General features: G+C 35.3%; 3 protein-coding genes across 3 annotated transcripts; 2 read left to right on the forward strand and 1 right to left on the reverse strand.

The window, feature by feature from the left end:
• Positions 1-611: 611 nt before the first annotated feature.
• LOC126753779 (synaptotagmin-14) lies at positions 612-17,131 on the forward strand. Its single transcript, XM_050465490.1, has 9 exons — positions 612-942; positions 1,438-1,560; positions 7,453-7,620; positions 7,727-8,086; positions 8,149-8,387; positions 8,450-8,644; positions 9,723-9,989; positions 10,070-10,375; positions 10,436-17,131. Exons 2-9 carry the CDS (start codon positions 1,521-1,523, stop codon positions 10,634-10,636), a joined length of 1,776 nt encoding a protein of 591 aa, XP_050321447.1. The 5' UTR covers positions 612-942; positions 1,438-1,520; the 3' UTR covers positions 10,637-17,131.
• A 358-nt stretch (positions 17,132-17,489) lies between these two features.
• Positions 17,490-20,739, reverse strand: LOC126760869 (ATP-dependent RNA helicase SUV3 homolog, mitochondrial). Its single transcript, XM_050476754.1, has 9 exons — positions 20,272-20,739; positions 19,816-20,207; positions 19,645-19,756; positions 19,276-19,585; positions 19,082-19,216; positions 18,728-19,028; positions 18,476-18,655; positions 18,081-18,411; positions 17,490-18,019 (listed from the first exon to the last, which is right to left on the reverse strand). The coding sequence occupies exons 1-9, from the start codon at positions 20,600-20,602 to the stop codon at positions 17,808-17,810; spliced, it is 2,304 nt and encodes a 767-aa protein (XP_050332711.1). The 5' UTR covers positions 20,603-20,739; the 3' UTR covers positions 17,490-17,807.
• Positions 20,740-21,120: 381 nt separating this feature from the next.
• LOC126760955 (charged multivesicular body protein 3) lies at positions 21,121-22,810 on the forward strand. Its single transcript, XM_050476784.1, has 3 exons — positions 21,121-21,306; positions 21,486-21,726; positions 21,801-22,810. Exons 1-3 carry the CDS (start codon positions 21,262-21,264, stop codon positions 22,190-22,192), a joined length of 678 nt encoding a protein of 225 aa, XP_050332741.1. The 5' UTR covers positions 21,121-21,261; the 3' UTR covers positions 22,193-22,810.
• Positions 22,811-27,432: the final 4,622 nt, after the last annotated feature.

Genomic DNA, 27,432 nt, shown 5'->3' on the forward strand with positions numbered 1-27,432 from the left:
AACTTGTGCAAGAACTGAAGCTGCTCGACCATCCCAAGCGACATCGCTTCGCTCTATGGGCTCTTGAAAAGTTCAAAAGATCCGACGTTTTCGAGCCAAATTTTGTTCAGCGATGAGGCGCATTTTTATCCGACTATTTGATGCCTGAAATTGAAGTCGTGATCTCGGCAACATTCGATTTTAACAAGGACGAAAAGAGGTGTTCACTTTTCCAGACATCCTAATTGACTTCAGACTGAATTTGGTTATCATGTTCCGAACTTAATGTATTACAATATTGTTTTTTAAAATTATTTAAAATCTCTTAATGGAGTATTGGAAAATAATGATATGAGGCAAAAGGATTTTTGCTAACATTTGTACTTTTAAAATAGATATCAAGCCGCGCACGATCCCGTGGGGGGTTGTCTATTACCAAAGTTTCACTATACTCCATAAGTACATATATAATTCATATCAACAGTTGTTTTGCATTTCGTGCGCAACTGTTGTCCTTTCGTGACATATGTCAAATGACAGAGCTTTTTGGAAGCATTCCCGAGCTTTTGTTCGTCATACAAGAAGGAGCTAACAGCAATACCATATGTTACTAATCACATATCTGAGTCACTGCTACTTTAATACGCACACAAAAATTTGTGAGAAATCATGAAGAAGTGATTAAGAACTCAAAGAAATTGCAATCTTTAATAAATTTGTGCAGCAAGCTTGTGGCTAACTTAAGTAACTGCTAAATATTTCGTGTACAGCGAAGAAATTGTGTGCAAAGTGGACAAATGTTACGTGAAAAGTACCTAGCAAAGCAGCAGCGTGAACCGGATTAACAAAATTTTTCATTTTTGTTGTGTGCATTTTAGTTTCAGTTTTTATTTTCGCAAGAACGAAACAGTATTAAGTGAAAATTTTGCAAACGTGCGATAAAGTTTTAGCCAAGAATAAGAGGTGTGTATTTGATGAAAAAACTACTCGAAAATATTTGAGCAAGTTATTTACATGCACGTATTAGAGGTTTTTATGGATATCATTTGGAAAAATCGATTGTGTGCATTTCAGTATCCTTTGTGGCTTGCAAGGAGTCTCAACTACCCTCCACGAAGCTTTCACACGACTTTCCATTGCAAAGTCTACTGCCAGCATTCCACTGGAATGTACACACATTGTAACATGTTTGTGGTGTTGTTTTTGCATGTGTGAAATGTCAACAATGCTTTGATTTGTTATCATTTGTGCCGATACGCAGAAGAAAAACATAAACATAGCCCAAACGGCAAGTCGCCAGCTATGAGTGTGTGTGTGTGTGTGTATAAACACTTGCTGAACTGCGTAATCGTAATTGGATTTTCCATATGTGTGTTGAAGTGTGTGTGTGTGAGATTATTCAAATCTTGCAATGCATTAGATTATAACGGTACTTTTGGTATTGCTTGTATTTTGCAGCTGTGCAGTGCACGCGTCTCGTGCGAATCGCAGTGAAAGAGTTTGAAAGCAAAAACAGAGAAAGTGCTTGGAATTGAACTAAGATGATAGTAATTTCCGGCGTGGAATCGTATTCATTAAATGGTGAGTGGAAAAAACGAAAATTATGATTGACGAATAATGCAATTTTTATTTTATTTTATATCATTTTTTAATTTAATATAAAATATTTATTGCAAATATAATTATTTTTTCAATTTTAGAATAATAGTTTGTGATAGTCATCATTTTAAATATTAGCTGATCTAAAGGGTCCTTTAACGCTTTTAGAATGGTGTTGAACTTCAAATTTTTTAATGGAAAAATAATAGTTTAGGGTTAAAAAATGTAGTAGTGAGTTTGGAGCAGCTTCCATGCCTTTTCCAAAAACCTTTTCTTGTTTGAGACTAGCTTGTTATATGAGTCATAACGGTCAAATTGGTCTAAAATCTGTAAAAACAAGGAAAAGACCGAAAATATCGTAACCTTCACAGGTGCATTAAAGCAACTACATATACATATGTACATACATATATACATACGTACATAAATACATAAATAAATGGTAATCCATTTCGAAGTTTCCTACTTTTTTTAAGAAAAAACACAGAAACTTCAAATTCAATGGGGAATGTTTATTATAATTCGAGAGAACCTTATTTGGCATTTATTTTTTAAAGATTATTTACATATTTCCCCAAAATATTCGCCACAGTTACGCCTCAAATGGTCCATCCGTTGAGTCTAATTTTCGATGACTCGTTCGAGCATTTCGACTGGTAACTGGCGAATGGCAAGTGTAATGCTTAGATCAAAGGCCTGAATCGAAGCAGGATATTGTTTTGATATAAAAAATTCGAATTAAGGTTACATTAATAAGGAAAAAATAGTCTTTTATGAAGAATTCAGATTAATTTTGATTGGTCAGTTTGTATTGCTGCTATGTATAGTGATCTGATCTGAAAAATATATTCGAAAAATATATTCGAAGTTTATGGTATTGCCTAGGAAAATAATTTGTGCCGAATTTCGTGAAGATATCTGTATATTAAAGGTCAATAAAAAGAGGCATGTATTTCGATCAATCAGTTTGTATGGAAGCTGTATATTATAGCCCAATGGTTAGAAGCTACTTGGAAGACAGAATCTTGCCATATAAAACCTCTGCAGGACCCCACATCAGATGTCATCACTTCAGCAGCTGTGTAGGGATAAATCCTTGACCGAGACCTATGGAACGTCAGCTACGATGGCATACTAAGCTTCGAAATGCCCTAGTCGGCTATGTAGAGGAGATCGCTGCAATAATCACTACGTGCGATACTGAAGAAAAATGACGCCCGGGTCCTTAAACCTGCCATTGAAAAATTCTGAGCTGATATTGCTGATAAAGAAACATATTCCGATTATAGTAGACATGAGGACAAAAACAGAGACTCTAAGACGCCAAAGAATGATACCTTGGAACGATAGAAAACTCGTTCAGAGCAAGGAAGATAAAAACTGAAAGAACGTGAATAATTACATAGAAAACGTTCTAAGGCTAAAAACGGAGCCTGGACGCAGGTAATGACATACATATCTCGCCTTATGACGAGAAATATGTACGATTCCTAAGAGGAGAGTTTTATGTGTGCAAGCGACACATACTATTGCTGTGTTCCCCAAAAATAAGCGGATTCTTGATTTAAAAAAAAGGCGCGAGCAAAATTTTAGATCGATATCTAAAAAATTGAAAGACTAGTCATTCTTCAACGTTCAGAACGAAATGACAAAATGCTCTAAAATATGTAAAACAACACTTGTTAAGATAGAGGATATACCATTGATGAGGTATGGAACTCAACTCGATAAGTTTGTTGTTGCTTTTACAAACACAGCGAGCGAGGAATAGTGAATCGAAGACAGCTAAGATATGATTAGGTGATATGTACCATTCAATATATGAAAGCAGAAATGTTTTGCTTAAAAATTTCCTAACCTCAACCTAAAACGATGACACAAAAGTCGAAAAAAATTCATATATATTTTTTTGGTTTCAAGTCAGACATTAGGGCACGCCGTATAGAATTAGATTAAGACTCAAACAATTATAACCTTTTTCGTTTAATACCCGAAATGGTTAATATAGTAACCGAAATTATGACAATTGAAATATAAGTAAGGCTTGCCGATGGTTAAATTTTACTATGAAGAGATCGACGTTCAAATTAAATAACTATAAAATGAAAGACAATCATTTTGATCCTTAGAGCTTTCATAAGTACACCGAATTTCGATTTCCAAGAGAGTAAGATTCTTAAACAATAGACTTTAAGTATCTCTCTAATGTTAATAAAATATTATGGTCAATTGCTACTATGCACACAAATATCTATGAACTTAAAGGCCCTTGCGTGCATCACTTTGCCCTACAACACTTTGACCCGGTTTCTAGAGCTTAATGACAAACAAAATACACACATATGTACATACAAAAGCACATATTGACTATCAAGTACATGTGTTCATAAAATATAACAAGTGTTCCATATGTAAATGCACAAACACACTCACAAACTCTTCGTTAGTAACATAATATTAATGGCTTTTAAAAATTTACGACACCTTAGTTGATTGACTGTCTGACAACACACACACACACACATGCATACGCATATAGTAACCACAGCGTACTCCTGCTGGCCACGCTTAGAACTTGTGAGCCTGTGCTATGTATTTATATACTATATACTTTGACCACTCCGCTATTAATTGGCGGCCCCGGTGTGTATCGCCCGTTAGTTGCGTGTAATTGCAGTTCAGTAAACTCATACACATGTATTTAGCGGTGTGTCTGTTTGTGGTTGAACAGTTGGCGGCAGGACGCGTTGCGCACGCACTTTAAACGAAGGCGCTGACAAAGACAGTGGCGGTAGCATACATACTATGTACGTATTTGACATTGAAACTGGATGCGATACTTTGACGATTGTATATATATGTACATATGTATGTGTGAGTGTGTTTTGTGTGCTTTTTACCAGAAATATCGGTCAATGTGAGATATATAATTGAAATACGAAGATATTCCTTTCCTGATAGTGGTATGTCTATATGGCACAAACGGTTTGAATCGGTTTAATAATTCCTTTAGCTTCCATATATGATTTTCGAACTTCTGGGTGACTTTTTACCGCAAATATCGATTAATGTAGGAAATATATAGTTAAATTTTTAGGGATAATCCTTTTCTCATGATGGTATATCTGTGTGTCAAAAATGGGTTCACTCGTGTTAATATTTCCCTTAGCTCCCATATAGCTAACACAACGATTTTCGAACCTTCAGATGACTTCATCATATATCGGCCAACATATGGGTTATCTCAATTAAATTTAGAGCGAATGTCTCACTTGTAACAGTGTATCATTGTACTTTAAAAGGATAAAATTGTCTGTAAACATAACATACTTATTCTTCTTTACTGGCGTAGACACTGCTTTCGCGGTTAAAACCGAGTTTACAAGAGAGCGCCAGTCGTTCCTCCTTTTTGTTGTTTGGCGCCAATTGGAGATTCCAAGTGTTACCGTGTTCCTTTCTCCACCTGGTATTTCCAAAGGAGTGTAGATCATTCTCGTCCTCTGCTTTCCCCAGCGGGTACTGCGTCGAATACTCTCAGAACAGGTTTTCATCCATTCGGATGACATGACCTAGTCAGCGTAGCCGCTGTTTTCGATGATATTCCATAGACTTTTTCTCTTGAAAACTTGTAATGCTGACTCATCCGCTGTTATGACCGTCCATGCCTCTGCACCATATAGCAGAGTCGTCGCAGGATGGGGATAAGTGACTTATAGACTTGTACCTACTCCATTCAGATCTGCAGCTCGAATTATATTCTTCAAGAGTAGATGGAAGTCGCACGGTGAAAGTCGCCTTGTCCTCGTTTATCTCGAACTGCTCAGAAAGGGCCTTTCCCGATCCTAACAGAGCTTTTGGTATTCCTCAACGTCAGTTCATACAGCCGTTTTAGTTTTGCGGGGATACCAAATTCAGACATAGCGGTATAAAGACATCTCCTTTTTGTTCTGTCAAAGCAGCTTTGAAATCGACGAAGGGGTGGTGTGTGTCGGTCCTCATTTCACGGGCCTTTACCGAGATTTGGCGCATTTTTGCCTGTGGCAATACTATCCTCAACTTCAATACATTACTCACTAAACCATATAACGATTTTTGCTATTCTAAAAAGTTGTATGCCAAATCGATATCTATCCATTTGTTTTCAAACAGGTAACTTTAGTAATATGTATTCTGAGTTGTATAAGTGCAATCGGGTTATTATATGAGGCGTTAGAAAGTTAATATTTCGTTCTAAAACCATCTCATCCAGTTTTGTGATTTCTTGACTCAGTGTTGTTCGAGTAAGAGTAAAAGATGGACATCAACCATGATAAAATACGACATATTTTACGAGTTTTCTACGATAAAGCCGAAAACTCCAGCCAGACGGCTGAAAGTGTGTAGTGTTTATGGTCCTGATACTGTTATAGTCAATCACGCTCGATTTCGGTTTCAGCGACTCCGTTTTTTGGTGTCAAAGGTGCACCATTTTATAGAAGGTCAATTGTCGAAAATACGATAAAATAGTGAAAATCGTTCAGGCCGTCAGTCATGTCAGCACTCCTTCGATTGCCCAGCCCCAGAACATTACACAAAGAACCAAAAGCAGCCGAATGCCGCGGAAATCGTAGACTGAATTCCCATTTGGGAATCCCTGGTGATTCGCAACAAAACCTATCAATATTTGAATTTACTGTTGGTAAAAAGTTTAGTCAAGTGAAGTGAAAACGGTCGTGATCGAATCGCGGTGAGCCGGCGCAAACGGTGGCCAAGTCGGGCTTGACGGTCAGGAAGGTCCTGTAATAGGTATGGTGCGATTGGCAAGGAATGATCTACTATGAGCTGCTCTTCTGTGGTCAAACTTTTAATTCAGACTTGTACTGTCAACGATTAGTCCACCTGAAGGAAGTAATCGACCAAAAGAGGACAGCTTCGGCTAATTGGAGAAGAATTGTGTTCCATTCCTCTTCCTTTGCTTCCCCCGTCGGGGACTGAGTCGAATAGTTTCAAAGTTGGAGCGTTTCTATACTTTCGGACGACATGACCTAGCCAGCGTTTTTAATTCGCTGTACTATGTTAATGTCGTCGTATATCTCATACCTTTGTCTCGAAAAATTGTAATGTCGACTCATCAGATGATATCATCGACCATGTCTCTGCACCATATAGCAGGCCGGCAATAATGAGCGACTTATAGAGTTTGGTCTTTGTTCGTCGGACGGAGTAGGATATTGAGAAATAAGGTCCTCTCTCGACGTACAAAGAACAACTCTATGCTAAAGTGGTGGATTTCTTTCTATTTGGTCTTGCTAGTTACACGAAACACGGTTAAATTATGACGACTATTGGTTGTTATATCTATTATGCTATAAGTACTTATCCTTTTTGTATATCACTTCAACCTACTCACCTAATGACAACACGTCATTAGTGAAACTATTCACGAGTAAATTCGATTTTTTACTTTCATCGTCATTATTATATGAGTCGGAATGTACGCGTTGTCTTCTACGCTGTTATTATTTTTATGGGAATTTCCATTATTGCAGTTACCTGAGTTTTAACCAAATACCGCGCTGTACAGTTGGTTGAAACAGGTGAACGGTAAAATAGTTGAACAGTTAATTGTTGGCAGTTGTAGTGTTCACACTTCCTTCCTTTGGCGGCATTGTCTGGTTAATATTTTGTTTGTTATGTTAGCCAGGCAATTCGAAAGTGAGTACGACACACATACAAACATACAGTGGCACATTCACAGATACGAAAGTCCGTACAAGCTGAAGGACATTCGTGTTTAAACGCATTAGCTTTATTGTTGATTAATTAAATATGCCAGTTTTATTTGTACACCGTTATTTATGCCGTTTCTTAAATTCCCTCCTTTCTTTATCCAAGGAACCGTTGAGTTAACGACAGTATTGGGTGCGCTTTTTGGCGTCGTCACTTTGATGTTCTTATTTTTCCTTTACGTACATCGCAAATGGTGCTTTCATGCTCGACACGGTCTAAATTGTTGCGATGAGAAGATAAACGCATCCAAATACACGCAAAAAATGTGTAAGTGTGAGTATAATCACAAATAATTGTGAAGAGAGATTAATTGCAATTATTATTTGTTTTTTGTAAATTAAATTGTTTGTACATAATTAATTTGTACATTATTCTGTAGCACGCAAACGCCGTTATGATAATACCAGCTCTGATTCGGAGGAAGATATATTGCGGCGCTTACGCTTGCAGCAGTCACGTAATTTGTCAACGAACAGTAATTTCAATAGTTACGGTGTGCACCAGCAGTCATCGTATCTGCCACCGTCTCCGCCAAATCCCCAACACAGCTTCAATTATACGCCGAACGAATTGCAGCGCGTTACGATAACACCACGTTTCGATCCGGCGCGTGATCCGTTGGCCATAGCGGAGCGTGGCAAAGTCGGTATTCCGTCCTCGCATAGTGAGTGCAGTTCGAATGACTCGGAGAAGGCCTCGGTCGACAGTCATACGGGTATTTTGACCGGTGACAGGAAAGGTAACAGCTGAACTGAAGTCATTAAAAAAACAATTTCTAAGAAACATTTAAACACTTCGCAGAACGTCTTCAAAGTAATGGCGGCACGAATAAATCGAGCGAATGCAGCGCTTCGTCTTCGCTGAAGGAGTCGCGCATCGATAATCGTGCGGATTTGCCAAAAACCAGCAGTAATAGCAGTAGCAGCAGATATCAGAAGATATCGACGGCGTCTGCGCGTCAAGACAGTTTAGATGATGTGCCTGATTTGCATAGCAATAATAATAATATTCATAACAGCAGTAATAATAATAACGAAGATGTAAGTTTATTTGTAGACAGTTATTTAGCGCACAGTGCCTCATCATTTCATGTACTTTGTAGGAACCACTTTTCGACACCAGCGATTTGCGTTCCATCAAATCGGACGACACTTCGGTGCAGAATCAATTCTATGGTAAAAGTGGCAGTATCGAAATCTCCTTGCTGTACGATGCACCCATGCGTAAGATGACTGTGCACGTAATGCAAGCCCGCGGTCTACCCACTTTGGGGAACGGACAAACGACGCACACGCAGGTGATTCAAGCTAAGGAATTGTGAAACTATTTTAATGTATCGTCATAAGATCCGGTCACATCTTTAAAAGATTTGTAACGAACAAGCATTAACTGAAAATCGATAGATTTCGAACACCATATTCATGTTCTTTACAAAACCGTATCGTGTCTTAACTAACTTAATCATTAATTGGGACTAGGTTTGTGAAAGTCGAGACATCCACAGCTTATCACCCTATCGAAACATATAAAATGCGTGATGCTATGCTCCAAGGCCTGAATGGAAGCACATAGACTTCAGACTTTACATATCCCTACAGGAAAAAGTCTAACGGTGTAATATCACACGATCTTGGTGGCCAATCGACCGGCCCAAAACGTGAAATTATTTGCTCACCGAAGTGTTACCGTTTTAATAAATCCAAACAAAATGTCGCCGAGATCACGAGCTTTAATTTCAGGCATCAAATAGTCGGATAGCATGGTTCTCATCGGCATCCTTTTGAAAAAATATGGACCGATGATTCCACCGGCCTACAAACCAGACCAAACCGTCGTTTTTCTGGATGAAATGGCAGCTCCTGAATCTCTTCGGGTTGCCCTTGGTCCCAAATGCGACGAATTTTTATTTGTTCACATACCCATTGAACAAAATTCCACTGAACAAAATTTGGCACGAAAAGGTCAAATTTTCTTGGAATTTTTCAAGAGCCCATAGAGCAAAGCGATGTCGCTTGGGAAGGTCGAGCCATTTCAGTCCTTGCACAAGCTGTATTTTGTATGCTTTCAAATTTAAGATCTCGTCAATACGCCGAGTCGTGCCCTACATGGATCCGAGTCGCTTCGAACGGCGCCGAATCGATTCTCCACGGTCATTGTGTATACTCTCTGCTAAGGCTGCTATATATTTTGTCTTTGCCAAACAATACTGAACCAAAATAACATGACAGCTTGACACGACTCACGCGTGATCTGTCAAAAAAAGGCTATTCAAAAAAATACCTTTATTTGGATCACCCCTAACTTAAAAAAATTAGTTATTGATCAACTTTAGAATTTACTTAGCGATAGTTTTTAAACTCAAGTCACACTTTCAGGTCCGTCTTCTTATGTTGCCAAATAAGAAGCAAAAGCATAAGACTAAAATTCGCTCGGGCGAGAATCCACAATATATGGAGAGTTTTCTGTTACATCGAGTCAATCCAGAGGAGGTTAACAATATGGGACTGCGTGTACGAATATACGGTTGCGAGCGTTTGCGGAAAGAACGTCTAATTGGCGAGGCGTATGTTAGTTTCGCCACAATAGATTTACAGTTGGAGACGAATTTGTGGCTACCATTGGAGCCGAGGAGTACGGCATCTGTAAGTATTTTTGTATGCAAATCTTGCTTTGAAAATTTAAAATAATTTTAAAATTTCTTTACTCTCATGGCGCTTTATAGGTTTTGGGCTCAAATAGTGATTTGTTAAGTCTGGCGCGTTCAGATAGTGCCGGTTCGACCACATCGATGCAACATGGTGGTGTGCCAGAACTACTCTTAGGTTTAGGTTATAACGGCGTTACAGGGCGTTTGACAGTGGAAATTGTCAAGGGTAGTCATTTTCGTAGTTTATCAATGAATAAGGCGCCCGACACATATGTAAAGCTGTGCTTAGTTAGTAGTATCGGGCAGGAGATATCGCGAGCGAAAACATCAACGAGACGCGGCCAACCACATCCGCTCTTTAAGGAGACCTTCGTCTTTCAAGTAAGAACTATATTTTTTTGATTTAATTTTTACTTATAAGCACCGTTGTATGCGTTGCAGGTGGCACTTTTCCAGTTGAACGATGTGACGCTTATGGTTTCCGTTTATGCGAAACGTAATATGAAAAAGAATGAAATGGTCGGCTGGTTTAGTATGGGTCTAAACTCGTCCGGACCAGAGGAGGTAGCGCACTGGGCGGATGTACGCGACTTAGCCAAGGGCGAGCTATTGGCGCGATGGCATGTGCTAGTAGATTCCTGATTCGAGCAGTTGGGACAATCTTCACGTCGCGGCAGTGCCCTAGGCATACTAGGTTTTGCGACGAAAGAGAAGTCCAAATCGAAGAAGTTGAAGGAGGAGGAGGAGGAGGAAGACGATGTGAACCGTGATATTGGTAATGTGCCGGACAAAGCGGTGGCCGTCAACATTGAGGCCGGCTTAGAGCTCGACTTTGTTTAGAGAATTGGGTATAACCAAACGACTTTTTTGTAATGTAAATCACACGACGCAAATTTTTTGTGTATTTACGAAACATAAAACCAAATAACCAAAAGAAAATTTGTATAGCAAAGTTAGTTTTCTGTAAATACCGTTACAGAAAATGACACAGCTAAATCGATAATTGTCACTTTAAATTACAAAACATGGAAAGAATAAAAAAAAACCGTAAATAAATCAAATACAAATAAACATATTCTATATTTAAAGTAAAATATGTCACTTTACTAGTAAACAAATTACGCACAGTAAATATTTTGGTAGCGAAGTCATAATACTAAACGAGTATAAGAGGCATTAAATAAGAGACTAGTAACCTGATAAAACTGGAATTTCATACAAATAATGCTCTATGATAAATAAGTAACCTGTTGATGAACTGAAGCAGAGAATTTGTTGTTTTTTAAGGAACTAAATATTTGGATCGGCTTTACCGTTGTTCGATCCATCGTAAGGAATATTGAATTTTGTGATATGCGAATGAGTATTAATTGTGAAATGAAATGTATTTGCAAAATATTTGTTTAAAAATAACTGGCTGTAGAGGCGAGGAAATTTACTAGGGATTTTTGGTACAACAACAATTGAACAATTTGCTTAACTTGCGCTTACGAAGGCAGTGGGCGCAGAACTTTGTGAAATTTTATTATTTTTTTTTTGTTTAAGCAGGGATTTTTCGATTAATTGCAAATTCTGTAATTTTTTGTAACGAACTCTATGAGTTGTGCGTGCTTGCAATTAAATATGTATTAGTATTATATAATTAAACCAAAAAAATAACAAAACTTATCATATCAATTCAAAAATATAACTGTATTATTAGTACCTTGCCAATTTTCGAAGGCAATTCTTGATCGATAAACTTTTTATTTTATTTATACATTTTACTTCACTTGTGGATCGTGGTAAATATAATTTCAAATGCCTTAATAATGCGCGAACTGCTTTTAATAAAATTTTAAATTAAGTTTAATATTATAACGGAACTGTTAACAGTTACTACGCTTATTTTAAATACATGCAACCTATTTTGTTAAAATTTTATGCTTGCTAGCTTTGATTTTCCACTTTAAAAAAAAATGTTAAAAAATTTTGAGAATTCAAAAACATTGACACACAAATAAAAAAACTATTTTTTTGAAGAACAGTTCCAAGTAACGATAGGTAAATGATAAGGACAATTTTTAATCAAAATGAAAGGTATGAACTTGTTAAATAAAGTATTTACTCACTAACTAAAGAACTTTACTCAAATGCATACATACATACACAAACAGAAATATAAAAGCGTTTGTGTGCAAATATAAAATAGTCAAAAAAAGTAATAAGAATTTATGCATGAAAGAGAAAAACTTAAGCAACATTAACTAACTTTGTTATTTCTAACTAAATTTATTTTTTTATATAACAATGCATTAAAGTATAAAAATTAAGAAAAACAAAATAAAAACCTTAGCTTAAAATATCTATTTTATTGGTTAGTAAACCCAAACATAAAAAAACCATAAATAAATAAAAACATACATACGAGTATATTCCCAAGAGACTTAAAATATTAAAAAAACAAAAACACAATGTAAGTTAAATATCTTTTTTATACGGAATAAACAAAGTATACACAAATACAAACTAAATTATTAAGTAACACATACTAATGCATATTATAAATACCGATTTATGACTACAAATATACTTAATGTAGTATTTGCCTATATTTTAATACATACATACAAACTTAGGTAAACCTTAAATATCTTTATGTGCTAATTTTTACAAATTTTTAATGTTGCATTTCATTATAGGTGTGTCCACCAGCTTAAAAATGAATGAGTAAATTCGATTTTTCAATCAATTAATAAACTGTCACACATTTTTATATATTTCCGTAAAAGAAAACAAAAACAATTTGCGCTAAAGAGCAAATTTAATAAACATACAAATGCCTCAATGCATAAATGGCAATAACTGTCAGTTAAAGTGGAATTGGCACTTAAGTACAAAATTCTGTTCAGAATTCATTTTTTTTATATTGTTTGACCAACAGCGTCAAAGAGTCAATAAATTTGCCATTTTTGATTAACGGAAATGACGATTTAGCGGTCTCTTCTTTGAGTTTACTTCAAACAGTTTTACAGCCCACGAAATGATAGCCGAACGGTCAGATGCAAATTGATTTCTTTTAATGTTTGAAAAAGGTGGCCGCGAAAATTCGCAAAGTCTTTACTTTAAAATAATAATACAAATACAAGCTAAAACTTTTTTGACAATCTTCAGTCAAATTTACTTCATTAATACTTTTTTATCTGCTCTGCCAAAGTATTTCCTGTTTACAAATAATTATTATAACAGGGTATATTTAGTTTGCCACGAAGTTTGTAACCTCAGTAGGAAACTTCGCAGACCCTATTAAATATGTACATACATATGTACGTATGTGAAAAGCTGAATTGGTTTAGCGAAGTCCATCTGTCTGTCTGCCTGTTTATAAGCGAACTAGCGCCTCAATTTTTGAGATATCGATCTTAAATTTTCCATACCTCCTTTTCTCATCAAGAGGTTGCTCTTTTGTCAGAATCGACGATTTTGGGTCATCATACAATGTAGTTGCAATACTATTGGATCCAAAAAAATCCAATTTTTGTATGGAACATTTTTTTTATTTGAAAAAAAAAAATTACTTTCTAAAACAATTTCGAATAAAGTGTCTAGATCGGTTAACTATAGCATATAGTTGCCATACAAACTGACCGTTCCACATCAAGTTCTCGTATGAAAAACTTTTTTATTTGAAAAGATATATTCTCGAAATTTGGCTTGAATTAATATCCAAAACAAAGGTAAAATTCCGAATAAATTGTCTAGTTCGGATCACTATGGAATATAGTTGCCATACAAGCTAACTGATCAACAACAAGTTCTTGATGGAATTTTTGATGTTCGTGAAGAGTATTATAGATTCGGTGCAACCGATTTCAACGTTTTTTCTTGCTGCAAAGTCCAATTTACTTCATTAATCTTTTCTTTGCTCCTTCAGAGCAACTCCAAAAATGGCTTTTTTTGTTATTTTTCCAAGTATTATTGCAACTTAGTACCTTGAAAAGTTGAAAAAGTTAAAAAACATACATACCTACACAAATAAATATAAGTAAGCGCATTTGAAAATGCAGTTAGAAAATGTTAAGAAATCTACAGGATACGCACAAAATTGTACTTGAAGGAAGGCAGTTACATGAACAGTATTGCAAGAGTTTATGGCATAAAAACAATTTATCAAATATTTGGATATTTAAGTAAAAAAGTAATGGAACATTAGCGAGTAGTTTCTACTAAAAGACAAGTAACTAGATTATGCAAATTTGGCGAGCGGTGCCCACTAAATATGACACGTATCAAAGGAAATATTTATGGATTTTTCGCGAAAAGTTTTGAAACTGAAATCAAATTAAAAACGAAACCAAAAAAAAATGCATTGTTTTGTGTAAAATGAACATATTGTAGCAGAGAATGTCAAATGCATACTTGGTACAAGTGTCAAAGTGCTAACGGAACATTTTGCATGATATTTAACAAATACCCAATTGTTGGTAAAATGTACTGACAGTCAGTGTATGGCTACAATTCCGTCTACATGTGAATGAAAAGTATTAAAATTGAGCTCAATGAACTCATTGCTAAGTTGCACACACACACTTTCTAAAGCGAAAACAAAAAAATTTTCTTTCTTGTTCGAAACAGCAACATGAAGTTGCAATTGTATTGCCACAAGTGTCGCATGGCAAAATAAAAGTTTAAAAATAATTTTTTTAGCGTAATTATAATTAACATAACATAAAAGCTTTAATTAACAAACTAATTGTAATTACTACCTTATCAATGTTGAATGTTGCTACTATGCCGCTGCACATTCCCCAGCAAATACATATATACATACATACATAAATTAGAAGTACAAATAAGTTTGGAAAAATGTGAGCAGTTAGCGCCAAAAGGTGACAAAGAAACTGAAAGTATTGTATTATTGAAGGAAAATGAGTAGATAATACAAAAACAATTGGATTTATACTTGCAACGGCTGGAGAGGTCATTCCATGTCGTTGAACATCATTAAAAAGATAATGTTAAATAATTTTTAATGATATTTTTAGCGAAAGTGAAGTTATTTTTATATTCAAAACTATAGATGTGTTTTTTAATAAGATCCAAAGCGGACTAAATGTTTTTTATTGCTGTTATCTGCATATTTGTATGTATGTAAAAAGTATTTACATGGCTATTTAAGTAGTATATTCATACAAAAATATTTCATAAAAAAACAACCGTTTAAAAAGTCAGCACTATCTACTATCCGAAACCTACCTAAAGAATTTTTTATTGAACACCATGTATTGTTGCTCTCTAATTAACACTTTCTAGGTATAGACACAGAAAAAATGATGATGATGGAGATAATTATAACAACATAATCAAATTAACATGCTTAGCGGTAAATTTAAAAAATAATACATATATGTATATATATAAATACATATATATTACGGAAAATAATATGAAGAAGAACCCTGCATAACACAAACATACCATTTATTTACCATAACTGCTTTAGGATGTTCGTTATGTGTCAAGTTGAATTTGGTTTGTGCAAACGCCGCCTTGAAGTTGCAGTTTGTGCACTAAAAATAAGAATCCGATGTTTCCAAAAAGTTTTTTTAACTCTTTATTTTAAATTATTATTATCCGTAAAAATAAGAATCCAATGTAAGCAAACTCGTTATTTTAAATTTCAGACGTGCCTAAATTATTTTATTTTTCCATACATTTTACGTATAATTTTTTGAAACTTTGCAATAATTTTTTTAACTTCAAAGCAAATAAACGTAAAAAGTGTGATATTCTAATACACAATTATTTGCTCTACAAAAAGTCTAAACAGTTTTTTTTCATGAAAATATACCTTTAAAATTATACGCAATTAAAGTTATGCCTTTAAACTACTGTATTCATATGTATAGCACACCCTGTCGTATGAGCAACACAGAATGTAGAAAACATTTGCATGAATGCACTTGTCATTTCATGCATAACATCAAACGCCTTTAACGTTTAAAAGAATACATATTTTACTAGAAAAAATCGTGCGAAATCGTTTTTACTAGAATAATACAACTTTTTCAAAGTTATAGATTTATTTGCTTAATATATATTATAAAAAAACTCATATTATGTATGATTAAGGGTTTAAATTGTAATTAAAGAGCGTGCTTACATTGGATACTTATTTTTAACGTAAAAATTTAAACTTCAGCGTGCCTTTGCTAAAAAACAATCAACTTGAGAAATAACGGACGGCCTAAACTACATGCATATGTGTGCTTGTGAAGTGGTCATCATATGTATACATTGTTGCTTTACAGGATAATTGCAAACACTGGGTCAGTGCGCTAATTGTCCTGCTGCTCACTTGAACTGAAGTGTGTCTTGAGACTGTCGTAATTTGAAACGAAAACCAATATTTATTTTATAAGCAACTGATTAATAACTATTACTTTGTGCTATGCGAAATTTTTATATATATAATTTATTACCTATATGCATACACACATACTTACACGTACTTGACATACAGAAATTAATATACATTTGTATTTGTAATTTCTGTTACATCATACAAACATATAAACATGAAAATTTCATTACATAACTTACACATGAAATTACAAGGAGGTAGCGTTTGCTAGTGTTTTAATTTACACTCTAACAATTTGTTCACCAGATTTCAATATTTATTTATTCTTAGCACATTGCTGAAGCCAAATAACAATGCCTTTAAGTTTTTAATGTTAAAAACAATATCAAATAAATGTGAGAAATATTGCTTATTTTCTACATAAAAATTATAAAGCGAATATGAAGCAGTAGTTTAATATTTTTTTTAATAAAATTTAATATTACTCTGCAAGCAAAGAAGTTAAATGAAATGTTATTTAAATACCTTTTTTAGTAGTAGTCATTGAATTTTTCACGTTCTGTTGCATTATACATGGAACAAAGCAACAAAAGTTAGTACATACCATGTAAAAACTAATTCAAAGACATTTTTGTATCCTAACGTTAACAAGAAAGTAAAAAACACAAAGATTTTTAATCTTTATAATTTCCGTGTAACTTAAAGCCCATAACGAACTAATGATACAAATTAAAAAATGAAGATAATGATCATTTTGCCAATGAATGGATAATAAAAAGATGAAAAGAACAAAACTGTTATTTTATTTACATTATTTGTACGTTGTTGGCATACCAGGTCTTGTAAATCCAGCACTAACGAGTATTTTGGAAAAAAAAATATAAATATTTATTAAAAAAATTAAAAAATATATTTAAAAAAATAAAAAATATATATAAAAAAATATATTTAAAAAAATAAAATAAATATAAAAAAAATCGGTTACATCGAAGCCAAGTGTTTCTTCACAAGTTACAAATTGTCCGTAAAAGTACTTGATTTTGATCGCTCAGTTCGTATGACAGCTAGATGCTATATTTCCGACGTTTCCTTCTGAATGTTACAGACTTTGTGGCAAACTTAATTTACCTTGTGAAAAAAGCAACAAAAAGGTTCAGAATTTCAACTACTCTTATTCTTGACTGACTGCTTTATTATTTTTTAGTGCCCATTTGCACCTCTTAAGGAATAATAATTACGTATATACATGAATATGTACTAAAATTATTTAAAACAAAAGTGATTGTTGAGTTTTTGAGTAGTTTTCGTCTTTTTTGTCGACAATTCTCAATGACGCATACGAACAGCATGCCAACGTTAAATTTTGTACGAATTTAATTATGTATTTATATAATTATACGCAATTAACTACATACAAATGAGAAACTATACATAAATAAAGTCTGTTTTCTGTAGCAATTTCATTGCAATTCACTTGCGCCGCTTTCGTCGCATTTTCTTGAATCCACTATTGTTCCCTTCATCATCCGAATCGAAGGCGCTTTCGATTGTGGACTGCGCGAGCGATTGTTGCTGTGCATCCCATTCCTTTCGCAGCTCACTCAGCATACCAGGTGTTAGTAGACCTTGAGCGATTAAACGGTCTGTTAGGCGACCACGTGTGGAGTTTGGTATGCGTGGTTCTATGTGATAGAAATTAAAATTTTACAAATAACGAATACTTTTTGTGCTTTCACTGCTTACCACGCATATATGTGGATCTTCGTAAATTATACGTCGTATCTCCATCGGTTGCACTTTGACTGGCTTCGGAATTCTTTAGCAACCGCGTAATTTGAAACACACCCTGCTGTATTATGTCATCAAGTTCCTTCTGCGCTACACGTACTGCTGCTGCGTCGGGGAATAAGTCCATAAAACGATAACTTAACCATAAATATAGATCCATCACATCGAATACAGATTCCAGGTGCATAAGATCAATGATCGTTTTGGGCAAGGCAAAGGGCCAACCACAATTCCGTGTAATGAAGTCGAAAGTGATTGGTTCATTGCGGCTATACTGTCTGGCAATCTGTGGAGAGCATTTTAAAATAATTATATAAAATAATCAACATTAATTGTCTGTGAGATAGTACCTTGAGGAACATGGAGCACACAAAGGGCATCTTTTTGTTTATTGGCGCACAACAGAACACGTAACGTGCACGAAGTGGCAACGGAACGTGTTCAATCATCTCCGCTAAGAACTTAAAATCTTCAATATTGCACATGAAGTATAACGAGTCATCAACTGTGCACAGATTCACAAATATGTCCTGTAACGGTTCAAAAAAAAAAAATAGTTAGATGTAAACTGATATTTTCATAATTAATTTGTGGTCACAAACCATCAGATTGCTCAGTGTGGATTTTGGCAGATGGTAAGCGTAAAGCTCTATTTGATCGGCGGTAGGATGCAGACCAGCTTGTTTCAGAGGTTCAGGTTTCTGAGATAAAATCTTGCGCAAGGTCTGTAAGTCGTCCGCTTTAAAAGTGGTCACATAACCGTGCTCCCACTGTGTACGAAAACGTCCAGCACGACCGGCAATTTGCAGCGCTGACGATATGGAGATTGTATCAATTTCACGTTCGCCTTTTTCGTTCATTGAGGGTTTGATTATTGAATAAAAGATGATACGGCGTATGCTCCTAGAATAAATAAATGTAAATATGGATATAAACCGTTATTAAACACAACTTACAGATTTAGACCCATGCCGATCGCATCCGTTGCGACCATCACTTTACAACTATTGTCCGGGTCATTGAACTTTGCTGCTTGCGCCAACTTAGTGCCTGGTGGTAATCCGCCATAGATGACAGCTACCTCTTTGCCCCTATAATTATTGTTAGTGTAATGTAATTTTATTTTGTAGTTGTACTTTTTAATTTTTACCTCGCTTCAATTTCGCGCGACACCGAGTAAATATCGTTTTTACTGAAACACACAATGCAATCACCCGGCTGCACATTGTCCAGGCTTGCCAATGCTGAATCCTCAATGGTTAGCTCGGTAAGCCTCTCGTAGTTGTGCACTTCGACGGTTTCATTTGTTGTTTCACAAATTTTTTGCAGTAGCTCTAAAGCACCGGACTCACCACAAACGTGCACTTCATCAGCGATTAGGCCAAGAAAGGCACGAGTCCAGGCCCAACCACGTTGCGGATCCCGCAATTGTTGTATTTCATCGATAACAGCAACTTCATCTGATTAAAAGAGATAGTTATTAAGAAAAAATGCGTTGAAATATTATTTAAAAACTCACAAGGCGTGTTTACCGAAGTCATCTCTACAGTACAAGCTACATGATTTGCTGGCGTATCCTCATTAATACCAAATTTACGTTCCTCACCTGTAACAAGATCACAGGCTGTACCCTGTATTGATAATGAATAGGTTATTTTTAGAAATGTTTAATATTATAGCTGATTAATACCCTTTCATTAGCTTTGTTGAACACCTCAGTGGCTAGTAGTTTTAATGGACCACAATATACTCCTGTTTTTGCGGTCAAAAAACGTTCCATTGCATGATACGTTTTTCCAGAATTTGTCGGTCCCGCGTGAAATACGATTTTTCGGGTAATTGCACGTGCACTGGGGTACCAATTCGCTGGTGTACGTAGATCTGAGATTTTCTTCAGATCATCCATACAGTCTAAATGAGGAAATATGGTTTTAGCGTGCCTCAGGAAATATGGAAATATATCATCAACGTGCCCCGCATTATTTAGTATATCACTAACTGTTATGTGCAAGTCCACTGGAAGGTTTTCCGCCTCAATGCAGTATCGGCGAAATGAGGCAAAGGCTTGTTGTTGTAGGTAAGCTGTTGGAAATCGACAATTAGTGCATTCACAAAAAAAAAAAATTAACTAATAGAATAAACTAACTGTCAAGTCCATTTTCCACACACAATTGTTTGATTTCACGTTTTTGCGTGAATTTGTTAAGAATCTTCAGCAATTCTGCTTTGTCCAGTTTACCCACCATTTCAGCACCAACATCATGCTCGTCTGCATTTCGCGGCATTGGTACCGGTTTGAAAAGTGTGGAAACATGCTGTGGTCCAGTCTTCTTGTTGCGCGCTTGCACATAACTGCTGAGGTGCACATATTTAGTGGCAATATGAGAGGAAACGTTTAGTGGCGATGTTGATGCGCGTAGGTTGAGATTTCGCGTGAGCGTATTAAGTAAATTAATACTACATTTAGAATTTTGCATACTTCACAATAATTTACACACCTAGCAAATAATTAATACGGCTTTTTATTATAATTAATTGAAATGTTAATTAAAAATATATACAAATTGTCATCACGATTGTGCTAGCCGGGAAAGTCGTGATGCAATTGTTTGTGCGTGCAAATGGAATGGGAAAACAGCTGAGAGAATGAATACCTAACCTCAACTATGATAAGACGAATGTCAAGAAACGTGTGAAATGTGTACAGTACGAATAAAAATTATCGGTAAACATTTCTATTTAGGGAATTTTTCGTTACAGGGAAATTAAGCACCTTTCTTGCACATAGAAATCAATGTAGAAGAGATCGTTAAAATATGACCAAACATAATTAAACCTAAAAAAAGTTGCAATGCCTTATGTTACTTTAGAACTTCTTTAGAGAAGAGTTTATTATATTTTCTGATTGGGTACCGCTGTCAATAAAATAAATGCGCTAGCAACACTGCCCGCTGTTACTGCGCAGTTGCGCAGAGTAAAATCAAAACAAACCAATTGACATTTAGGTGACACAAACAAAACCATTCAATTCTGTTGGCTAAAGAAACTTCATAAATGAGTCATTTTGTTAGATTTGCTTAAAATTCTTATAAAAAATAAATAAAATATTTGAAACAAGTGTATCCTCGAACTAAACATGGGGTTATTCGGCAAAACTCATACCAAAGATCCCAAAGAGCAGGTAATATCGTTTGTACAATACCAATTTTGGTAAAAGTTTTGGCCTACTTGTACAGTGGTTGAGTTCATGGCCAAGGCAAACCAGTTATGTATACTACATCATCCCATTTAAAATTAAAAACAAACAAAACGAAATAATATTTGCATATGCTTGAACTAAATTGTTTATGATTCGCTTAGGTGCAAGAATGGACGCACAAAATTCGAAAGGAAAGCAATCAACTGGATCGCCAGATACGTAGTATACAGCGCGAGGAGGAGAAAGTGAAGCGTTCCTTAAAGCAGGCAGCAACAAAAAATGATCGGGACACTTGTGTCATCCTCGCAAAAGAAATTGTGCGTGCACGTAAAGCGATAAATCGTATTTACACATCTAAGGCACACCTTAACTCCATACAGCTACAAATGAAGAATCAATTGGGTAAATAGTTTGCGTTATACATACATACATATATCCATGGGATTTAAGACAACACAAATACTTTTGTTTTGTAGCTACGTTACGCGTGGCCGGCTCGTTACAAAAATCCACAGAAGTAATGCAAGCTATGCAGAATTTGGTACGTTATCCAGAATTAGCCGGCATAATGCGAGACATGTCGAAAGAAATGATGAAAGCTGGCATAATTGAGGAAATGCTCGACGAGACAATGGATTCGCTGGAAGAGTCTGAAGAGATGGAAGAGGAGGCGGCAAAGGAAGTAGATAAAGTCTTATGGGAAATTACGGATGGTAAACTTGGTGAAGCACCGTTACCACCTGAAGGTATCGCCGCCGAAAAACATGAAGTACCCGCTGCCACAGTAGTTGAATCCGAAGATGAAGCTGGTGAAGAGGAGGAAGATTTGCAAGAAATGCAAAATCGTTTAGCATCGCTGCGTTCATAAGCGCCTGTAGTGGGCTGTTGAAATACGCTGACGTAAGCGCCGAACGAATGGTAATATAATTTTAAGTTTGTTTGCGAACACTGCTGAAAAACAGGTCGTTTGCGTTTTTACGTGCACATTTCAATGTTTCGAAGCGAAGAATAAAAACTTTTACAACGGAAGCAAAAATTTCAAAGATGAAAAAAATTTAACAGCTAAAAATCTCATTTGCAAGTTTTGTATATATACATATGTACATATAACTTGTAAGTCTTTACATTGGCAATTTGAAGAAAATTTATAACATAAATTATTTATAGAAAAATATTTTGCACACCAAGTGTACTTTCGCTGTAACTTCAGTTGAAATTTAACATTGAAGGCTAATCTAACAATTTAAGTATTCCATCTAATATTTAATAATATTAATAAATATTTATAAAATCAATTACATAACTTAATGATATATTAACGATTTTGTAAGTGAAAGAGTATAGAGCTTTCATGACAAAGGCAAAATTTATTACTTAAAATATACAAGTTTTATTTGTACAGTTCTTTCTGTCTTTACATATGTATGCGTGTGTATTTGTTTTGCAATATTAAAGATTTCCTATGTTGAAGATAATTTATCGAAAAGGTTTTATGTTTTATTTTAAAGCTAAATAATTCGTATAAGTCAGAAAACATTGCGTATTTTTGTTTCTACATCTTATGCGTCATTCTATTTAAAAAGTTCGTTTGTATCCAATTTCCGATAATGTCACGTATGCCCATAAAACTTAATGTTTTCTTCGAATTGTTTTTTGCTCACTAGTTAAGTTGTTTTAGAAATTACGTTTTAGTTAAAATAAAAAAGCAGATAAGCAATCTTACAAATAAGTACAATGCTTTAAGTAATTTCGGTAGTAATCAAAGAGCTTCGGACGATTTCTAAAGTTGTTATCAAGAGTTGAATTAAAATCAGAAAAAATGTTAACTTTGCCTGCACCGAAGCTATAACATCTTTGACAAACACCGTTCTCACGACAATCGGGTCGACGTAGCTGGAACGGTCCCGGATTTTTTTATCCAGCCAAAGACTGTCAACTCTGCAGAATTTTGCCGCTACAACAACAACCCTCGACACATACAAATGTTATAATTTAAGCACACGGTTTTGATCGGTCAGTTTGTATGGCAGCTATAGGTGTAGTGGTTCGATCTGGACAATATTTTCAAGTATTGGATCGTTGCCTTTGAAAATTATCTATGTCTAATTTCTCGAAAATATTTCGTCAAATAAAAAGAACTTGATTTTGATTGGTCAGTTTCCGACAAATGGGCGGCTTCTTGGAGAGAAAATTACAACTGCAAAATTTCAAGATCGAAATCTCACATTACTTCGCGTATGGAACAGATAGATGGACATAGTGAAATCGACTTAGCTCGTTGCTCTGATCTTTTATATTTACATGTATTTTTGAACCTCTGTCGTTTTCTCCTTAATATATCCTCTTCAGGGTATAAACACCAAAATGAAGTTTCAATGCTTTGGCGTTTTTATGTTCTTGAGGCAAAACATTGAGGTGAAAATACTTTTGACTTTAATTATATTATTTATATGGCTTCTTTCCTACAGAGTTTCACCGTTATCGTTTTAGAATGAAGGTCTCTCTTTACGGCGCCTAGAGCATTATATGACTAAAAAATATCCAAAATTTTAAAATAAACAAATTTAAATAATATAAGCAGCAACTTTTAGGTGACTCAGTACAAACACTGTTTCTTTATTTGAAAGCTTTAATTAAATTGCAAAAACAAAATACTCAAAGACACCTTTTTAATTGTGTTGTTCCCTTCTTCCAGCGCTTAAATATTGCGTCTGTCAAATTATGCCAATTTAGAGCTACAAATAAGCTCACAGACCGGATATGACAAATGAGTTGGGCAGACAGACAGCCACCCACATTGCACGCCAGGCTTAAATATGTATATGTAAGGTTAGTGGTGGTGGGGGCAGTCGCTTTATATTTTACGGCCATCTTTTTGAAATGACAACAATAAAGACGACATTTACATTTTATTTTGAGCATCATTTTGGTTTTATCTAAGGTGAAAATGATAAAGAGGGAATGTAGTTTCTTGAACAATACAACAGGCGGCGAATTGCACTGTGGTGAAATGGGTGATGAGGAATGTTTGTGTGCATGGAGAAATGAGGGAGGAAATTTTGAACAATAAACTTTAAATGTGTTATTATTATTCAGTAAAATGTATAACTGAAATTATATATACATATATGTATACATATAACTATAAATTTAGGAACAAAGAAGCTAAATATGCATTGTCTTTGAAGAAGTCAGATATGAAAATTTAATTATAATTTAAAAAACTACTTGAATACTTAAATAGAAAAGATTCTTAAAAACTTTTTTAAACCACACGGTGCATACCTTGGAAACAAAAAGAAGTAGTGGGTGGAAAATTGTTAGGATAAATGTGTTACAATATTTATGGCCAAGATATTTGTCCTCCAGGCGGAACCGTTACAAAATTTAAATTTTTTACGCTCAATATAGTTGATGACCTTGATGAGATTGTTTACTACAGTTGAGGAAAAACTTTTTGAGATTAGCATTCTTTACTCGTTGAAGCCAATAAATTTGAGGAGATTTGGTTTCCCGAAGAAAAATTGTTGCGTTATTAATTGAAGGATACAGCGAGATTTCGCTACTAGAATATACACAGAATCCACAGCTTCACGTAGTAAATCATACAACGCAACTAGAAGACACCGAATAATCTACACTTCCTCCGGAGCCGAAGAGATAGACCTTGCATGTGCGGTCGGTTATAATCCGTAAGATTTCGATTAAAAATTCAAAGTTAAGAAGAATTAAACCGAGGATGCCGCGACGAGGTTTTATCTCCCTTATACTGCTTAATTACTATATCTCGACACCACTATGGGAAATCTTTTTTACTTTATTCGCTGAAGATTGTACGAAATTGTCATTGGGCACTGAAATCGATGACATGTGTTTGAGAGTAAACGTCTATTTAAATGACTTTTATCGCTTCTTCACTGCTAGGAGTCTTATACTCTCCCCTAGGAAAATCACAGTAACTATATTTTAAAACCGGAGTACAGATCTCAACATTTTGTCGACAGTCAACAAAGTTTAGTTGTCCGTACCCCCTCTTCGCATATGGCACGATCATTACCAAGGTACAAGTCTTCAGTAAGATTATCAAGTCGTTAGTCGGCAGTCGGCATCACCATTATATCATTGTCTGAATACAGCAGGACGCGGCTGAAGAAGATATAAACTTGCAGTCCGGACACTTACTGGATGTCTCGCATTGAACAACTACACAGTACGAGGCGAATACTCCCGGTTAAAGAGCACTACGTACTTTTCTCCAAGCAGTTTTTGATGGGATTATTTCATCAGCATTGCAGTCATCTGCAGAACCGCCTCCAACAACACATCCAGAGAACTATTCTGCAATACGCGACAAGATACCCCACCGTACTGATGAAATTTCGGTCACGACTAACTTCAGACAGCTACTAATATCTTGATTGACACGCGCCCATTGAACGGCGTTCTTAGAGTTCAAACAGCACCTATCACAGACCAAGAGCTCGAGCCGTCATGTGAAACCACGGGAGCCTTGCGCCATTTCGATTTGAACATTGTAGTAGATTAAATTCCTACCTATGCAAAATCGGCCCTAACATACTAAACTTATATCCTGCATGTAAAGAGGTTCCGTATAATATAAAGCAACTGTCGTTTGCCACACCAATTCGACTCACATTAAACCCTTTTCCCTATAGTCTAACCCCGTCGACACAGCTCGTTTCTATTATCTACCGTTAACTGACTTCGATGACAGTTAATTTTGTACTTTTCCTTAAACAGGATCTACATATTTCTACGTTACTGTAATCCACCTGGATTTTAACCATCCAAGAGCTTTTCTTTGAATGAACTAACCGTATTCAGTCTTCTGAAGGACCAACAAAAATGTTTCTTGGTAGACTTAGTAGACCTATATAATAGAGTTCCTCACGAACTCTGATTATTCTGATGTTGGTCTCTAAGTAACCAGAGGAAAATGTGAAAACGGCTCTGACATATCTGCTAATTTTGAAGATAAACTGTTATTGAGTAAAAATTAGGTTAATTTAGAGGTTACTGCCCAGTTAGGAGCTTAATTGTGAGTGTTTGACTCATTACTTGCACCTGAAATCATTACTTCCTAGCAAGTGACATGATTTCTTTGATAAAAGTTAATTATTTCAAGCAATTATAATGAAATAAAACAATAGCAAGGAACAAAATAAATCAACTAATAAATAATCTTAAAAGAAAACCCTTCAGTATGCACATACATATGTACATACGAGTGTATGTGTGTACCCATTATTGAATTTGCTTTTCCTATCAGGCGACTGTTATCACTAGGCTAGCTTTAGGCCTTTGTCTTATACAAATTCATGAGTGAACACAATCGTAGATAACTACATATATGTATATCACTCGTACTATAAACATTTACAACAATAACTATGATTGTATAGCTTTTGGCTAATCATACCGAAGGCGATGCGGAATTAAATGTTATATGCCGTTGGCTCGAAGACGGAATTATTGCTTGTGTCACCAATAACAATGCCTAAGTCAAATTGGAATTGACACTTCAATGGACTGTTAAGCAGTGATCGTCACATTTGTGTTGCTGCTGTTGGTGTTATTACACTTGTTATGGCTTTCATTACGACAATTGGCTAAGCTGACTAATGCATATTATAAATATCTAAACAAATTGCCTGTATATACTACTTAGGTGTGTATGTGTGGGTAAAGGAGGACATAAAATGTTGGCGATTCGTTGCCGAGAGGGCGTAAGTGAAATTTATCTTTATCCCGAGGTTGCGTTTATTTCCTCTAACTTATTTTATGACCATGAGGAGAAAAATAAGCAAAGCGTTCGATTCACGTTCGAAGATACATATAAAAAGCATATAAAATACACACATACTATATATACAAATGTATATAGAGGATACTGAACAATGTTGGTACAATGAGCAATTATGCATACTCTTTTTATTATCCTGAATTCGGATTTTCGGCGTGACTTTGAATTGGTTCTTGCCCGTTCGGTTCTTCAGATCCCCTCCTCACCCAAAAAATTCATAATGAATGTACAATGTATGTGACACGATGCTGCTGAAGTTCTTCACTGAAGGTTAGAGAGGTGTC

Source organism: Bactrocera neohumeralis, chromosome 2 (assembly GCF_024586455.1).
Source record: "Bactrocera neohumeralis isolate Rockhampton chromosome 2, APGP_CSIRO_Bneo_wtdbg2-racon-allhic-juicebox.fasta_v2, whole genome shotgun sequence".
NCBI lineage: Eukaryota > Metazoa > Arthropoda > Insecta > Diptera > Tephritidae > Bactrocera > Bactrocera neohumeralis.

Bases quoted from the DNA above. Each gene is read 5' to 3' on its own strand.
- LOC126753779 (XM_050465490.1), top strand. From the start codon at position 1,521: ATGATAGTAATTTCCGGCGTGGAATCGTATTCATTAAATG. The intron at 8,388-8,449 runs GTAAGTTTATTT...TGTACTTTGTAG, and splicing joins GTAATAATAATAACGAAGAT to GAACCACTTTTCGACACCAG. The intron at 10,376-10,435 runs GTAAGAACTATA...TATGCGTTGCAG, and splicing joins AGGAGACCTTCGTCTTTCAA to GTGGCACTTTTCCAGTTGAA.
- LOC126760955 (XM_050476784.1), top strand. From the start codon at position 21,262: ATGGGGTTATTCGGCAAAACTCATACCAAAGATCCCAAAGAGCAG. The intron at 21,307-21,485 runs GTAATATCGTTT...TGATTCGCTTAG, and splicing joins CCAAAGATCCCAAAGAGCAG to GTGCAAGAATGGACGCACAA. The intron at 21,727-21,800 runs GTAAATAGTTTG...TTTGTTTTGTAG, and splicing joins ACAAATGAAGAATCAATTGG to CTACGTTACGCGTGGCCGGC.
- LOC126760869 (XM_050476754.1), bottom strand. From the start codon at position 20,602: ATGCAAAATTCTAAATGTAGTATTAATTTACTTAATACGCTCACGCGA. The intron at 19,586-19,644 runs GTGAGTTTTTAA...TCTTTTAATCAG, and splicing joins GACTTCGGTAAACACGCCTT to ATGAAGTTGCTGTTATCGAT. The intron at 18,412-18,475 runs GTACTATCTCAC...TGCTCTCCACAG, and splicing joins TGTGCTCCATGTTCCTCAAG to ATTGCCAGACAGTATAGCCG.